The sequence below is a fragment of the Rhodamnia argentea genome, chromosome 6, assembly GCF_020921035.1.
Source record: "Rhodamnia argentea isolate NSW1041297 chromosome 6, ASM2092103v1, whole genome shotgun sequence".
Taxonomy (NCBI): Eukaryota; Viridiplantae; Streptophyta; class Magnoliopsida; order Myrtales; family Myrtaceae; genus Rhodamnia; species Rhodamnia argentea.
In genome coordinates this window covers 6,836,746-6,853,910 of record NC_063155.1, presented here as the reverse complement: position 1 = coordinate 6,853,910, position 17,165 = coordinate 6,836,746, and the positions used below count along the sequence as shown (strand labels likewise).

The 17,165-nt window shown below is 37.4% G+C and overlaps 2 protein-coding genes and 1 long non-coding RNA gene across 5 annotated transcripts in view; 1 reads left to right on the top strand and 2 right to left on the bottom strand.

Annotated features, from left to right (window-relative positions):
• The window catches only part of LOC125315348, a 19,427-nt gene extending 7,637 nt beyond the window's left edge, over window positions 1–11,790 (top strand). The window contains exons 2-3 of the long non-coding RNA XR_007198569.1: window positions 11,579–11,586; window positions 11,780–11,790. This is a non-coding gene — a long non-coding RNA (uncharacterized LOC125315348). The remainder of the gene's footprint in view (window positions 1–11,578; window positions 11,587–11,779) is intronic.
• LOC115744430 (peptidyl-tRNA hydrolase, mitochondrial) lies at window positions 2,244–4,907 on the bottom strand. 2 transcript variants are annotated; one of them, XM_030679612.2, is made up of 8 exons: window positions 4,462–4,907; window positions 4,272–4,356; window positions 3,534–3,601; window positions 3,389–3,439; window positions 3,228–3,301; window positions 2,848–2,906; window positions 2,704–2,780; window positions 2,244–2,621 (listed from the first exon to the last, which is right to left on the bottom strand). In XM_030679612.2, exons 1-8 carry the CDS (start codon window positions 4,768–4,770, stop codon window positions 2,508–2,510), a joined length of 837 nt encoding a protein of 278 aa, XP_030535472.1. In that variant the 5' UTR covers window positions 4,771–4,907; the 3' UTR covers window positions 2,244–2,507. The 2 variants fall into 2 exon arrangements, with proteins under 2 accessions (XP_030535472.1, XP_030535480.1); XM_030679620.2 differs by lacking the exon at window positions 4,272–4,356 and having other exon boundaries at window positions 3,538–3,601; window positions 4,484–4,907.
• LOC115744391 (protein CASP) lies at window positions 7,962–17,165 on the bottom strand. 2 transcript variants are annotated; one of them, XM_030679576.2, is made up of 19 exons: window positions 16,914–17,165; window positions 16,131–16,241; window positions 15,667–15,845; window positions 15,175–15,324; window positions 14,861–14,949; window positions 14,577–14,686; window positions 14,324–14,418; window positions 13,300–13,355; window positions 12,564–12,729; window positions 12,108–12,200; window positions 11,289–11,417; window positions 10,910–11,029; window positions 10,749–10,829; window positions 10,000–10,104; window positions 9,737–9,880; window positions 9,547–9,648; window positions 8,496–8,575; window positions 8,294–8,386; window positions 7,962–8,217 (listed from the first exon to the last, which is right to left on the bottom strand). In XM_030679576.2, exons 1-19 carry the CDS (start codon window positions 16,999–17,001, stop codon window positions 8,157–8,159), a joined length of 2,052 nt encoding a protein of 683 aa, XP_030535436.1. In that variant the 5' UTR covers window positions 17,002–17,165; the 3' UTR covers window positions 7,962–8,156. The 2 variants fall into 2 exon arrangements, with proteins under 2 accessions (XP_030535436.1, XP_030535446.1); XM_030679586.2 differs by having other exon boundaries at window positions 10,000–10,101.

Sequence of the window (17,165 nt, the reverse complement as noted above, 5' to 3'; positions counted from 1 at the left end):
GGTCAAAATAATGTCTTTTTTATTGGTTAATCAATAATTCAAGTACTTCATAATGACGCGATTAGTAAAATCAATTGAATGTCACGTGCATTTTTCTTAATTCCACAATAAAGATTCAATAAGACTTTCACACCTTTTTTTTTTTTTTTTGGATTTGTGATTCTTTCTCTCTATTTCCACGCATGCACTCTCTTCTTCCTATATTCAAAATTTTCTCCACGAGAAAAAAAAATAAAAATATTTTCTTTGATAATATTTTAATGTTCTTGATTTTTTAATTGTTTTTATTAATTTTTTTCTATCTCCCGCTCCCTCCCCCCAAAAAATAAAAATAAAAAAGACAAAAAATATTAAAAAATAAAAATAAAGAATATATTAAAATTTTGCCACCTTAGAGCCAACCGACTAGATGAACTAAATTGACGGAATTGTGAACGTTTTAGAACTAAATTAGCAAAAAAAAATTGTTACAAAAAAAATTATAAATGAACTGGCATAATTACAATAGATTTAAAACTCTCTCTTTTTGTAATTTTTCTTGATTTTCAATGTAGTCTATTTGATTGAATTTGATCGGTGATTATTTATGTGACGATCTAATCAATGCCGGCTATATGTCATATGTGGTATGGCTACAGTGTTTATGAGGCCTCAATGATCTCAGTAGCCTTTTGAGGAAGACCTACATTGAAGAGGGGAAAAAGGGAAAAAAAATGAAAAAAAAACAGTGTCATTTCGACCACCAATAGTATACGTCAGCGCCGACAGTGTCATGTAAAATTATTAGCGTCGGGTGGACCGCTATGTTGACGATTTTTGTCTTAAATTGACACAGTGGAAATTGCACAAAGTTTAGGACTAAATGAATTAGTTGTCTTATGATAGTTTTAGAACTTTTTGGATAAATTTTTTCACAAATAAAGATTAAAAAAAATCATGTACGAGTCTTCATGAATACATTTAGTTTAACTATAACTTTAATTTTTGTCATTACATTATAACCTGCGTATTTTAACTACTCAATCTTCATTTTATACGGTAAATCCAATTTCTTATTTTTAAAATTATTTTTCATGCATCACTGCACGATTTTTCACAAGATACTTTCAAACAAAAACTAAAATATATGACCAAGTCAAGCACGTTAAAATTTCTAAATATCAATTATGATCATGCAAATTCAAAAGAATATGCTCCCTACGTGGAAAGTCATCTTTGCCTTGATTACGTGCGATAATTAGCTGTTGACAAGAAAACTATGGCAATTGTAATTGCATTATAAGGTAACCCAGTCAAATCATAGGCAACTACATATCTTTTGTCATTTCTAAATGCACCGAAATTTTCATAAAACCATTAAAATAAAGGTAAATTATCCTCAAAATGTGAATGCATTGCAATAATAGCACGTGATTGGATGAGTCATCTTGAACGTTGCCTTCCATAGTGGCTGCATTACAAATAATAATGCAATGAAAAATGAGTAATCTGCCTATATGCATACATCAATCGCAATATTTAATCTTTGATAAAATTCTCGTAAAGTTGTACTATAAATCAAAGTCGGAAAATTCAAGAGCATCAGACAAATCTGGAGGAAATAAAGCAAACATTGTGGAAATAAAATTAACATTTCTTTACTCCGATGTATGATTAATGCCTACTCAGGGTATACCTATTTGTTAAACTCATGTGTACATGGACAATAGAGAATAAGTTTAGAGCAAGACAAATACGAAGGAAACATTGAAATATAATGTGTATAAGATGTGACTAGGATGAAACAAAAAATGACACATTTACGATAAATTTGCTCAAAACTAATTTTTTACCATAAAAAATCTCAAAATTAATACACTCGTGACAAACAAAAAAAATAAAAATTCCAAACCGATACACCCGTCAATTGTTACGCGTCATCTAACTTAGGAATTTAACTGTGAAATGGAAGGTAAACTAATGAAGATAAATTTATCACAGGTTGATATACCCTTGATTTAAAACCCCCTTAATTCACGACCAAGAGGGATCACCGACAATGATCACCCCATTCCCACCTTTTCCCAATCGTCAAGGGGAGAAAAAAACTCGATTAGACACGGAAGAATCAATTCACCCACATACTACCGTCGAAGGAAGTCTAGTTTTTCCCTTGTAATATATCGCCCCCGCAGGGGATTCGGGCGTTTGGGGTTGACCCAAAACAAAAACCAAAAAGGACAGGATCTGGAAGCCGAGCCAACTTGCAAAAGCCTATAAGAACTTTTCGATTTCAGCTCTGATTTGGAAAAAAGACAACCAAAGTACATTTTGATTAAATTATGAACCAAGGCGCAAATAATCAGTGAAGCAACTTAGAAAAGAAGATGTTCTTCGTTGCATCAATTCGTCTGAACCAGCTTTTACCCGACAAGCCTCTTCTGGCTGCCCGACTAAATGGCGTTATGGAGCAAAGTATCTGAAAGTGGCTACAGCAGAGTTCCTGTCTGGAAAAAGAAAGTAACTTTTCAACTAAGTTGTTCCAATGATTTGTTGCTGTTGACAAATGTTGCACTCTTATCAAATCCTTCCAGCAGAAGGATCCGCATAGCCGCTAGTCCTTGTTGAAATGTATAGTCCAACTGGAAGATTTGGAAGCAAACAATCAGAACACATGTCACAGTAACCTCCACTGTAGCTTCACAAGAAAATACTTCTACATACCTCCTCACGCTCCTGTTTATTGAAAGGTCGCATAACAAAGTTCACCGGGTCCATTTTACCAGGTGGCCGCCCAATGCCTATTGACACATGGTGGTTAAAACACAAAACAGGCATGAACTTGTCTTATAGTGCTTTGGAACCCACCTATTCTTAATCGAGGAAAATCACGGCTCCCTTTTAGATGATTAATCACGCTTCTCATCCTATAAAACCAAATTGAAAATCTGTAATACGTACGGAAGGAAATAATTCAATCATTTAGTCGTCTGCTATCTATGGAAGAACATAACAACTTATGTAAAACCTATGTGAGAAAAATTGTTAGCACTAGAAGTTCCATCAAATATCAGGTCTGCCAGATATAGCATAGGAAGTAGTAAGGCATCAGTGAATATTCCTGAAATCTACATTGGCACAGGTGCCTTGAATATCAATTATGCCTCTCTCAAGTTATAGATGATATGATGTTCGCAAATTGTGGGAGGAGTGAAAGGAAAAAGGATTGCAGAATGAGGTTCAGTTACCCATTATGTCCGCCATGTCCACCCTTTGGCAACAAGCGTAGTTTTGCAAAGGGCAAGTCCAAGTCGTCAAAAACCTGCAGAAGTAAACATTGAAGATAAACATCATAGAATCAGAAATTTCAAGCACTGCTGCAAAGTTCGACTTAGTGACAAGATTTTACCACCAGTACTTGCTTCAATGGGATCTTATAATATGAAGCGATAGGTCCTACCTACAAAAAGTGGTCCACTTATCAGCCAAAATTATACATATGAACAAAGAACTGACACTGTCAACAAGATACAAGTCCTTAAGGGATTGCTTACAGACTCGCCACTGGCATTCATAAATGTTTGTGGTTTGGCAAGCATGACTGGGACATTTCCTATGAAACCTGCAAACCAAATCAATTCCATCAGGAGTATGATTGATGAAGCAAATCTACAGGGAAAGATGCTTTTTTTTTTGTATGTATGCACGCAAACTGAACAATTACAAATCATCCTATCGTTTGACGGAGACGAGAACGGAGACTCATAACTAGAAGCAGCCTTTTACAATACTTGAACCACCGGAGCTCCAGGATTGGAATCCAGACAACCTTAATTCCAATTTAGATATCCAATTAAAGGAACACAACCTACATTAATTAGACTCGGGGTTCACTTTTGTGGTGTTGAATGCTACATGGCAGCAAAACTCTTTTAATTTCGCCACTCTCGATCGAACAAAGTCCACTGACATACCGTTTGCTTACTGATTATGAACACTGAGCTAAGTCGATTTGATCCACAACAGGTCTAAACTTATCGTTGTTAAAACAATTACAAGCAGTCATCTATGTAGATTGGTAAAACCATAGCTTGGTCCTGCATCCCTCCTTTCTATATAAACCTCAAAACTTGGAAAATGAGTGTCACAATTGGATGCAACGTACTCTGTGAGTAATATTAAGCTCTCAAATAGGCGTGACATAGCACAATCATTCTACTAGAATTTCGCCCCGAGAAGTCAGGCCCGTGGACCAGGACGTTCCAAACAGAAAAGAGGATGGCAAGCAAGACCTTTTCCAAAGAGGGCTTTGAAAGAAACACTGCTCATGGATATCCCTTCGGCTTCAGCTATCGTGTCTACAAACTCAAAACCCACCTGAAATGAAGTTCGTTTTTACACATCACATGGTTCACATTGGCAGAGATTTTCTCTCACATACGCACGGAAGAGGGGGGAGAGAGAGAGGGAGGGAGGACGCACATTGTGGCGAGTCCCGCTGTACCTCTTGCCGGGATTTCCGAGGCCGACGATGAGCCAGGGATGCTGCTGCGGAGGCTTCTTGGCTTCGATATCACCATCGACGGGCCGGCCCAATGACGCAATCGGTGCTGAAGAAGAAGAAAACGGCGAAGAGAACTGCTCTGACATCGTTCTCCGACCGCTTGGGCAACGTGCGCGGCGGAGAGGCAGCGAACCAGCGAGATGAGAGTGATTTGAGGAGAGGAAGAGGCGGTGGCGGATCGGGAAACGGAGGGCGGAGACGGACGAAGCGATGGCTCCGACCCTCATAATTCCGATCGCGAATCGGGAACTCCCAGGGTTATTGCAGGAGGAGTTGCAGGGTGAAAAACCCTAACACGGACGTGATGGCGATGGCGACGGCGGTGAACGAAGACGAAGAGAGGGAAAATCTGTGGGGAATTAATATTTGGGAAAATTTTCAAATAAAACCATTAAGCGTTATTATTTTTTAAATAAAGGTTTGAAATGCATATTATTTTAAATAAAAAGCTTAAAAATATCTTATTATTTTACAAAAAGGCATGATTAAAGGTATTTTCATCATTTTTTTAATTTTTTTCTTCCTTTTCACCTTTGTCCAACCATACCGATCTCGACGGGTTGCCGGCCCTCGACGGTTGCCTCACTTGTAGTGGACAAGGGCTTGGGTGGCCGCAACCCTCAACAATGGTCGGCGCAAAAGAAATGGACAAAAAGAAAAGAAAAAAAAGTAAATGACGAAAAAGGTTTTGGTCATGTCCTTCTTTGAAATAATAAGGACATTTTAAGCTTTAATTTGAGTAAATGATAGCACATCATTTACTTATTTGGAATTTTCTCTAAATGTTTTCATCTTTTGGCAATGTTTTGCTTTTGTTTTGTCTGAATTTTGGCAATGCTCGGTTACATTAAGGGGAAATTACACAAATGGTCCATAAACTTTGACTCAATATGCAATGTGATCCTTAAAACTTTTAATTTATTCAATATGATCCTTCAACTTTAGCTCAATATGTTATATCATCCCCCAATATTTTATTTGTTTAATGTGATATTTGAACTTTTGGTACATGTTTAAACTATTTCATGAATTATATGAAAGTATCCAATGTTATCTTTTCATTAATTTAAGTTTAGTGACAAAACAATGACATTATTACCTAGTGCTTACATTAATAACAAAAAGCATGATCCATAGGTTATTACAAATTCTATATCTTAATTTTTGCTCGAGCTCTTTTTGTTCCAATTTAATGAAAAACAAAAAATATTTACTTTGGTCTCCTGCCCAGATTCCAATACTATTCAAGCTTCTAATATTATTAGAAATATTTATAAATTTGCATTTTGTGGAAAATTTAAGCGTTTCAAATCAGAAAATAGTGTGAATTTATTAGTAGATGTAAAATACCAATTTTTGCATTTGAATGCTGATTGAAAGCTGATACTTTTTTTATGAGATAAAATGTTTCTAACTTAAATTGCGATCCAAACTAAATTTTATATTTTTAAGGGATAAAAAAGAGTTTTAACCGAAATTAGAATTCGAGATAAATTTGATGCGTTTTAAGGAATTATAGGTCCTCTCATTTTGGTTGAACGTGGATGCAGAGTTAAATAAACTTTTCAAGGTTATAAAGCCAATAGCAACCATCAGAAAACGTGAAGACTTGAAATGAAGGACAGAAATGCAGAGTCAAGCTCAGGTAATCAAGAGAAAAGAACCTCCATTTAGCGGTAATTTGAGTTTAGCTCATAGTAGATAGTATTTATATTTAGAAGAATAACTTATCAATTGTACATTAACACAAGAAACCCTCTTATATCTCATAATAAAAGCATACGTATTGAAAATATATAATTGACGAATAATAGTTTAGCCAAGTGCTATAAGGTTGTGATGGAAAATTACCAAAAATGTCATAAATTTATTGTAATTGTACCAATAAAGCATTAACGTGGATAATTTTTTAACATATATATTCATATTTTTTTCAAAATTTACAATTGTTATTTTAATAATTTTTCTCCTATCTTACTTTTAGGTTAGGGTCGGCAAGAGGCCGTTGGCCACCAACCTCGTACCGATCACTTCCTGCCACCGGGTGAGGGTCGCGAGCCCTCCCCTAGAGGCCGGCAAGCCTAATTGCTGGGGGAGGTCGTCGGCGGCCTCTTGCCGGTCCGATTGTCTCTTGCCAGTCCGGCGTTCCTAATCAAAAGAAAAGAAAAGGAAAAACAATATAGGAAAAAAAAATATTCATAATATTAAAATATATATAATTCGAAAAATATTAAAATATTATTAAAAATTATCAACATTAACGCCGGTCATGCAATGTCAGCAATTTTCAATTAAAATTAGTCCGATGGACTTAATCAACACAAATGCAAAAAGTTTAAGGCCGAATTAGCAAAAAAAAATTGTTTAGGACTGAATTAGAACAATTATAATAGATTTATGACTTTTTAGTATTTTTTTCCAGGTTTTGGCGTACGGCATATCAATAAATCTAGAAGATCAACAAGAAACTACCTCGTTAACCAGTATCACCGTTTCAAAAAAAAAAGAAAAAATAGTACGGTCGTGTTTAGTGGGTCGGATATAAGTCGGACTCCGTTTATCCTATTCGATTTTTGTCGTGGGGGGTGGGTTGATGACCTAATATGGCGTCTGCAGCTATCCGGTAAAAATCTATTCAACAAATAAAAAAATGTGAGTCAAAGACAAGGGCTAGAGGCATTCAAGGAGAGAGAACAACGAGGTATCAGATATTTATCCTTATCCTGTCTAACCTTACTCTATTAGATAAAAATACTCAGCGGACCAAATGCACCCTATGTTTCTCTAATGAATAAGGCGCACATCAATACAACTCTAGGACTAGGTTCAAGAGAATAGACTTCACCAAAGAGAAAATAACGCAAATGACCTATCAATTTTTATCAAATGTATAATGTTATTTGTGAATTTTTAATTTGTTCAATAAAATCTTTATACTTTAGCCTGGTATGCAATTATCATCCACAAACTTTTAATTTGTTAAATATAATCCGTAAACTTTTAATACATGTTCAACTTATTTCTGACATTATTCCTGCACTTGAATTCATGAAAGGATAATATTGAATATTTATGTATAATTCAAGGACTAGTTTAAACTTTTTGAATATTTATCAAAGGTTCATGAATCGCACTGAACAAATTAAAGTTAAAGAAGGACGACATTGCACTTTGAAATAAAATTCAGAAACTAATGCTATAACTAAACTCATGCGATTATCTCTTCGATAAACATAAGCGTTTTTGCGATCAAATTGCGATATCCATACTGCAACAACTAAACTCAACGCTCCTACCGTTCCATCATTTTTTACATCCCTCCTTCGTCACAGAGAGAGAGAGAGAGAGAGAGAGAGAGAGGTTTCTCTTTTTTCCCTTCGATTCATTTTCCTCTGCAATTGTCCACATCTGCTATGCCTCAGGTTAATCGCTCGAATATAATTACATCTCCAGATAACCAAAGTGAAGCAAAACAACAGAACTTTAAAGGGGGGAAAAAATCGAAGAGGTGCCGCGTTTCCTGTTATGTACACCAGGTATGGAAAAATTTTCAGTTTACTCCCGACCCACTGGAAGAAGGAACAAACCTAGTGACGGTGAACGTAAATGGGGACTAAAGTGCATGGGGGAGGTTCTGAATTTTGTCTCCAGTTAGAGTTTTTTCAGGGCCATTGCTGCATGGAGGATATCTCGAGTCAGTAAAGATGGAATTATTAAACCTTCGGAACAAAGTAGTAGGATGATAGTTACCTGAGATGGCTCAAAGCGGACATCCGGTAGAGGCAAATGAACACCAGAGCATGCAACCCAATAGTGTAGAAGAAAGCAAAAGTTCGGGCATACCTGCAACGCCGACTTTTTCTTTAGTACAGCCCTGCCAAGATCGGAAAAGGAAACAACAAAAAAGCAATGCCATGACAGGGATGTTGAAAACAGAGCCGTGAAAACATACTTGTTTCCCAGAAGGAATCGTCCACTGCTAAGAGTGATTCTATCCCTGAAACCCAATTCTTTGTATCTTTGATCCCTCTCCTGCTCACACCAAAACTTTGTTGCATTAGATAGTCTCCATTTCGATTATCATTTTTATAAGACAATAGTAGCAATAAACACATAGATGAAGAAAAGAATTGCCTGATAGGATGCTGGCTCCCTAGATCTAGAGCCCACTCATGGTCATTCTTTTCTTGCGAAATGAGGGCCCGGCTTTTTTGTTTAAGCTTTCTCTCTCTTACTTTCCAAATTATCATCCAAATTCTAACCTTAACATTAATAGGATTATGTGCATGGACTTCATTCATCATTCAGGGAGACTTGCAATGGAGAATCATTATGGCACATTCATCTCTTGGGGAGTGCTAAGTACAAGATGGTCTTTATGCCTTGTTTGGGAGAACAGAAAGGTGATCAACAGGGGAAGATGAAATGCAATTTTCCATTGTCTATAAGAAGAAAGAACATTATGAGAGAAGGAAAGGAAATCTTAACTAGGGCCCACAAAACATGATCTCTCAAATTGGAGAGGAGAAGAAAGAGACCAATTAGTAGTGATTGAATTCCTTCTATGGTTCCACATTAGAAACCAGTACGAATAAAACCTACATGTCCAATTGGTGAGTAGTTTTACTTTTAACCTTCAAAATGGAAATTTTACAAATACTCGAAGGACAAAACCGCAGTTTCCCTTTCCAATTTAAATTTTCCTTTCATTCCCGTCCCTTCTGTTTCCCCTCAATCCCCACAAGATTACAAGAAAAATAGTTTATCAACCTCCATTTTCAACTTCTTTACTCAATTCCCTTTTTTTTAAGTTTCATGCTTTTCTCAAAAAGGAAGAGTAGGATCGCTGGAAAATGACGGATGAAATTACGAGCAAACAACTGCAAGAACCATAAATCAGCCATTGGTTGCTAAAGGAAGATATTATGTAACCAGATCACATTGAGTCCTACTGAAGGCCTGATGAATGCGAGCAATAATAATAAGAACAGCTCGAGAAAAACCTTTTTTGAAAATGCTGCAAATGGGTTGATGTCATCCTCATATATCTTCTTATACTTGGATTCAACATCTGAGCTGAAACCACTTTCAAGATCTTCAGAATGCTGCGGGTTTTATTAAGAATAAATTCTCAGATAAAAAAGAACAATCAACCGTAAGATGAAGGTAACTGACAGAGCTGCAGGGTCCCACCTTCTTTGATCCTCTAGAAACCACTTTCTCAAGATTGTAATCTTGGACATATCGGATCTTCCCATAGAGTTTGACATTATCAGCTTTTGTCTTTTCCAGTTCCACTGTTAGCATGCTTATCTTCTCCTTCAACTGCCTTATTTCCTGACACAGCAGTTTGACATTCCACTAAGCCTCAACCCCCACATTACTGGTCTAAAATAGACGGAAATTACATCACACAGAAATGGCGGAAAGTGCTGAATCTATGTAGGTGGAAGTACCTCTTCTGTCTCTCGCAATCGCGCTCTAAATCGGTCTCTCTGATTGATGATCACCTTTAGCATTGAGCTTTGTTCCTGATCTGGGGAAATGCGTTCGGCACCCTGCTGCACAAAAAAAACAAGAATTTCAAGAATATATTATGAACTAGAGATCCCCACAATCTGATAAAGTACTATCAGTGAGAATATTTAACTTTTCTGTAGATGAAGATGGTGGAACAGGTTTATTTTGAACTGAGGTTAGAATCTGCACCTAAGTTTTTTTGTGAATTAGGGCTAGAATCTGCACCAAGATAGTACACCCAACATGGAGTAGAAGTGGCAAAAGACGAAGTGTGAGTGTCCTCAGGCTCCATGGTTGTCCATTAGATAGATTTCTTCAAGGTCGTGCTTTACGGGAAATAGACACTTGACAACATGATCAGGCTAACCCAGGAAAAGTCATCTCATTGCTAAATAGCCATAGTTGGCCCAGCTGACCTATTGATCAAGTCATGTGTATGGGTTAGCAAGAACAGGTTAGGGAGAGTCTTATTAACTACTAAGGTCCAACTTGGAAATTTGTATAGCACTCTTCCTTAATCGTTTATACAGTATGCAATGCACAAGAGCAGCAACCTAATTTGATATGCAGCAGGGTGGACAAACATTTTAAAAACAATGCAGATGACAAATTTGGTCTACGCCCTGAAACTTGACAACAGATGGAAATTCATCGAAACGCTTGGAAGTGCAAATAGGAGAGGTACCTCAGATTGCAGACTTGCACCTGCCTCTGAAAGATCCCAATCATTAAATAAAGAGCCCTTACGATCTCTGGAACTATAACCCTGCATGGGGAAAAAAACTTCATTAGTGAAATTGAAAGGCATATATCAGTTTGTGAGTTTCCCAAGTTAGTTGATGCAACCTTCAAAATATCATCCTCCAACTTCTGGATTAATTTCTGTTGCTCATTAACCTTTGCTGCAAGTTCTCCGACCTTGCTTTCAGCAGCTTCTAGCAAAGACGTTCTCTCCAAAAGTTTGACCTGATCAAAGTGTCATGAGCAAGCAAATTGTTATAAGGCAAAACAATTTTTGAAAGATTGGGTTTTAACAACCTTCTACTATTCCACATAATATTAGAAGGAAGAATTCAAAATTAGCATACTTTTCCAAAAAAATAACTAAAAATAACAAGTATCTGTAGATAACAAGTTAGAGCATGTCCTAACAAATAAAATTTATCACCTTCCATGCGAAAATTTCATGGAAATGGTGGAAACCCGAGACAAGGAGTAAAAATACCTTTAACTGGGTAAGCTCATGTTCCATCTTCTTGTTCTTGTCAAGAAGAAGAGACTCCATTTTGCTCATCTCTTCCCCGCTAGTAGCTACTTCCCAATCCTCAGCCTCAATTGAATTATAACCCACTGCCTAAATTGCAATAAGGGGAATGAAACCAAGACAGTATCAGCATTGCAAAGTAACCAAAATACTCAGTAGTCCTCAAGATGGAAAAAGGCTTGGCATAGAACCACAAATAGCCGACGGGAGTATGAATCCGCAATAGGTTGTTCTCGAGCCACATATACAAGATGTTTATGTTGAAGAAACGATGACAAAAATGGAGCACGACACAAAGTCGTTTAAAAGATGCATGACCTCAAAATGGATTGCTCAATTAATCTCATCAACAAATTGAAACACCGAAACAAAAATTGCACACTTCTTAATAACTTATGTGATAACCAGGATAGAAAATTTTTGTCTTCCTTTTTAGCTAAGCAAAAGACAAGGATTGTCCCTTCTAGTTTTGGATGCAATATTCTTGGGAATAGGTTTAGATGGATCCAGTTAATTATTGGAGGAGGAAAAACTATTCAGATGCTTATTCCCTACATGACCCGAATATGCGGACAAAAAAACTCATGGGGTTATTGTAAAACTAAATCATGCGTTTTTGCTATGACCTTTGAATAACAGCAAATGCTCCTAGGAGCTGCAACAACTTGCCATGTCAGATACTCCAAAAAATTTTCAAAATTAATTTCTTCCTCATACTGACAATTAGACGAAGCTATCTTTCGACATGAACAGTCATCATATCATGTACAATGCATATACCTGTAAAATCTTCACTTTTTTGCGCAAATCATCAACCAACTTTGCTGTTGGCCTGGCTTTAAGCTCTTTCTTCATCTCCTCAAGAGCTTGATCCTGCTTGCATTTAAAGGAGAAATAGATAGCAGATCAATCAGTACTGCAAATGGGTAAAAGCATTTGGAGACATGCTTGTCATTGTTAGCACAGGCAATTAGTCAACAATGGAGGAGGCTCTCTCAAAGAAAAATATCAAGAATATCATCGCATCAAGAATGCTAATCTCTCTCTCATGTTACTGTAAGGGGGTAGAAAATGCTCAGGTCCTCGTGTAACAGAGCAATGGTCTTGCAGCACATGATTTGACAGTTAAATTAATCTAAACTGGAACGATGGCATTCAAGGACACTTCTACGCTGGCCCTTAAGATTATCTGCAGAAACTTCTATACGAGGGAGAGAAAATAGCAGACTGATATACCTTTTCAATTAGAGCTGCATTCAATTTCTTAATCTCATTCATGTACTGTTCACGCTCAGCAGACAAAGTGGTCTCGATATTGTGAAGTTCCATATTCAGCTCGGAAATAATCCTCTCTTTGGCACTCAAAGAATTCTCAAGGATACTGGTTGAGTCCAAACTGTCACTGCAAATTATTTGACAAGCCATTACATGTTGAAACTCGAAAGATGCCACACAAGTAAATCGTTCTGATTGATGAACTAATGACAATTTTAGGAAAAAATATATCATCTGATGCGTTTGAGTTTAAGAGAATCTATATTGTAAAACAGACTTTCTAAGGTGAAAATTCACAACTACAAGTTTATTCCAAATCCTTGTCAAGCAGCCTCGAAGTTCAGCTGTAAAGTCCTTCCACTAGACAAGCTAAACACTAGCAAAGAATTCCCTGACCATGTTCTGTTTTAGAGATCACGATAGAGAGAGTACTCAATATTACTTACTATGCTTCAAGACCTTACACATACACAGGAATAGCCAAGAGATATCCATACTTATATACAATTCTATAAGCTATTTCACATAGATTCATGTTTAAATGTACCCAAGTGCAGTTAATTAAAAAAGGAGGTCGGATTTCCAAAAGTTAATTACATCCCACAAACCCTTTTTGAAAATCAATTATTTTAGCATGAAGTTGGTTGTAACACACAGATGAAGTATTTTCCTCTCACTTCCATCCTCTGTAGCTCACCTTTTCTTAGCTCCAGGCTCATCATGTGCTGATTGAACTTGAGACCGTAAAAGTTCCTGCAATGATCAAAGATGTACGCAAGAGAATCAATATGCAACTTTCTAATTTTCTCTGAAGTTTGAATATTGCATATTCTCACAGGAAACACTACGAACAAACGAAGACTTCACTTGTGCATCAAGAATATAGCATAATGCAGAAACTATACATCACCTTGCAAAATCTTATACCAACATGTCCACTTCACCAGAGCACATGCCATGTTAAAGGCATTATGGAAACTTCAAGATCATAAACCTCATTTCGCTCCTATTCTAACAAATACGTATGTGCGTATCGCAATTAAATGATCAACAAGAAAATAAACAGCCAGATGTATAATCTTAACTGTCAGACATCTATGATAGAAAGCTAGGTTCCAGCCTTCCTTGCCTTATCAGATGAATTTCTGTTTGGGAAAGGAAGGGAAGGGAATTGCCTTATCAGATGAATTTCTGTTTGGGAAAGGAAGGGAAGGGAATTGCCTTATCAGATGAATTTCTGTTTGGGAAAGGAAGGGAAGGGAAAAGGAAGAGGAGAGAGGAGAGGGGGAGGGGGGTGTTGAAAGTGTGTAGAAAATAGAGGAAAATCTAAAATTTTTGTGAGAAGAAGGGAATAAAAAAGATGGAATTCCCCCCATATCCAACATTCACTTTCATTTCCCTTCTCCCCTCCTTTCCGAAAGAGCGTATAAAGTTCACAAACAGCCTGTTGTGAATTCATTAATTTACTAAATGAGACAGAAAAAAGCTAATTACGATGGTACTGACATGTGAACTATCTAGTAAAAATGTATAGAAAATTATCCAGGAGAACAAGGGGCAAATAAACATAATTGTGGAGAGACAGAATAGTCAATGCATAATTTAACTAGGCAAAAAGACCTCATGAACTGAATCCTACTAGCCAACCAAACAAAGAGAAATATGCAAGGAAATCGCCCATAAGTAAGGAAACTGATTGTGCTACAGGCATGGAAGAGCACCTTTTCCCTTTCAAGACTAAGAAGCCGTGTTTGGGCCCTTTCAACTTCATCCATCAAAAGAGTGACCTCTGACTGCTTTGATGCTTGATCTTCATCTGAAATTATTTTATATGATGCCGGCCAAAACGGGAAGAAGAGTAGCAATAAGAACAGGATAATTGGATGTCTGTAGTCTTAAGTATCTCTATGAATCAAATAATCTCATCATCAGAGAAGGAATGCCAAATCTAGTTTCTCCAGTCAAGCAGAATACCTGATTGAGCACGGAGTTCAAACAATTGGCTCTGTGCAAGATCGTGCAACTTTTGTATGTTGGAAGCACTTTCTCTGGCTTGTCTCAGTTGATCTTGCAGTAATTGCTCCCTGCAGAAATATCAGAAACTGAGGATGGCTGCATGCATTTGGGAGAGAACAACAATATTTTGATATAAGAACATACCGAAACTGAAAAAGGAACTTAACCCCAGTTGGTTGACACTCTTCTAATCAGTAATTAAGTTAAATGATGTATTTGTCACGTTGAGGAGAAGACAATACCTTTCCTTTAAGACTTCAAGGGTTTTGTGATTCTCCTCAGCCAAGTTGCGTTTGTTAAATTCCACAATTTCCTTCACTTTTTCCTCCATCTGTATACACATTAGCCATCAATTGGCAACAACAAATAAGGCTTGCTTGTCTGAGTCTATAACTGAATTGTAAGAGAGCAAGTTCCAAACTTAGACACTTTTAGTGAATAAAGGTAACCAAAGCTTAAAAGGGAGCAGACCAAAACTGTCCTAAGTAGTTAAGTAGGCATACTACAGCACATAGCACAAAAATAACTTATCACGAATAATTAACAATTTTTAAACCTGCAGCTCTAACTGGCGATTACGCTCTTCAAGTCTTCTAATTGTCGCTTGTTGATTCTTTAAATGAGCAGCTTCCGTCCGGAACTCCTCAAGCTCAACTTTCATCTTCCTATTCTCGGCTTCTAATTCTGACAATTTCAAGTCTTGTTCCTGCACGCAGATAGGGCAAAACTCCTCAGAAGACAAATGAGTAGAACCCAGAAAGAACTACACAAAATAAGTCTCAATGCCACTCCAGCAATGATATAAACATATCTGGTGGTATCTACATTTATCGGACACAGAAAATGCTTTCCCCAATTTCAGAAGAGTACAGTTTAGGATAACGGAATGTAAATATGGGTGTTTGATCCTACATGAGACAGTTATGCCTATATAGATATCTAAGTGAGAAAAGATACCACTCATTCATTATCAGAGTGACAGATGCATATGAATGTAGCCACCAATCCAATGGGGCACCGTATGACAAATAATGAAGCTGGCACTTACAGTAACTGAAGCAAGAGCAGGATAAGGATCTGGAGCCTCATATAGTTTTTGGTAAATGTTAAGAAAAGCATTTTCTCCAAATTTGGCTCTTTTGGTAAGATTATCGACTTCTTCTTGATATCCCTTGAGTAAGGAGTTGAACAAATTTAGCTTGTCCTCTGGAGAAGCTTTCTTGAAGTCTGGAGCAAGGAAAATCATCATCAGGACTAGTGATTTACCGAAAAATGCATAAGCGAACTGTGACCTACAAACCACCCCCTTCCTCCCGCCCCAAATACCAAAAGAAGAAGAAGAAGAAGAAGAATAAAATTCCTCTATCCGTCACTACAGAATCTGCTAGATTAGAAGAATCTACTTCGTTTTGACAAAAAAAGAAAGAATCTACTTCTCTTCCTTACAACTAATTAAATTAGAAGAACTCAAGAACATTTGGTCTTGCACATTTACAAGTTCAAGTGATATACCTCTAGTGCTCTCTGCAAGCTTGCGTCGATTCTTCTGACTGTTCTCTTGATTCTCGGCAATCCTCAGCCCTTGCTCATCCAATAAGATCTTCTCCTTCTCTAGATCAAATTCTACAAACAGGAAAAAAGGGGGGGGGGGGGGGGAGGAAGTCAATATTATAGCTTGATTGAATCAAAAACAGCAATACACAAAACAAAATGCGATCATTCCTATATAAAGCTTAGCTTGTCAAAAAGCAACTTTAAAACAGTGCCATTAAGAATCAGCAATTGCATTTTCACATAAGTTATTAGGCGGAAGCGGGAAAGTACGTAATGAAGAAGCCCAGATCACGGTTTGTTCCGGTAACTGTTGAACTACGGTATTTCAATCAAACTCACTCAGTTCAACATCACACCATTGACAACTATAGAAGCATTAATTCGACCACTGAAGAACTGACTACCCCACTTTATGCGATTTTCTCTGATGAGTACGGCTGATTGCAAACTGAAGCATTGTAAGCTCAAATTCGACACCGCAAGAAGGAAACAACATACAGACAAGCTACGTTAATCCACAGCCAATACGACGAGCAGTTGACATGATTTTCGACACTAACAACTAAAGATAAGATTCCACAATCAGCACACAAGCTCCTCGCGCGGCGCGCATTAATTAGCAGGGATTCCGCGCCCATCACGGGACGCATCATGTCGCAGGACTTCAAAAATGTGCTCGACGTCCGAAAGATTCGCGAATGTGCTCAACGCAAACGCGAAAAAATGAGAGTTGAATCGAACCTTTCCAGAAGCTCGAGACGACGGTGATCGGGGACGAGGAGGACTGGCTCGACTTGTCCCTCTCGCCGCCGCCTTGCGAAGCCTCCATGATCGAATCTGGATCTGAACTCCAAGCTCCTCAGGTGTCCGTCGAAGATCTTTCGTTGCTTTCGCTTCAATTCAGCGCGGGATCTGACACCGAGTGAGTTACCAGTGTAGTCTTTCTACAATCGATTGATCAAAATCAGCACGATGGAATTTTCGCTTTGTAGT

Bases quoted from the DNA above. Each gene is read 5' to 3' on its own strand.
- LOC115744391 (XM_030679576.2), bottom strand. From the start codon at position 17,001: ATGGAGGCTTCGCAAGGCGGCGGCGAGAGGGACAAGTCGAGCCAGTCC. The intron at 10,105-10,748 runs GTACCTCTCCTA...TTTTTTGTGCAG, and splicing joins GTGCAAGTCTGCAATCTGAG to CAGGGTGCCGAACGCATTTC. The intron at 8,218-8,293 runs GTAACTATCATC...TCCTCCATGCAG, and splicing joins TCCGCTTTGAGCCATCTCAG to CAATGGCCCTGAAAAAACTC.
- LOC115744430 (XM_030679612.2), bottom strand. From the start codon at position 4,770: ATGAGGGTCGGAGCCATCGCTTCGTCCGTCTCCGCCCTCCGTTTCCCG. The intron at 4,357-4,461 runs GTGCGTCCTCCC...ACTTCATTTCAG, and splicing joins ACAGCGGGACTCGCCACAAT to GTGGGTTTTGAGTTTGTAGA. The intron at 3,602-4,271 runs GTCTTGCTTGCC...TTTGGTTTGCAG, and splicing joins CAAAGCCCTCTTTGGAAAAG to GTTTCATAGGAAATGTCCCA.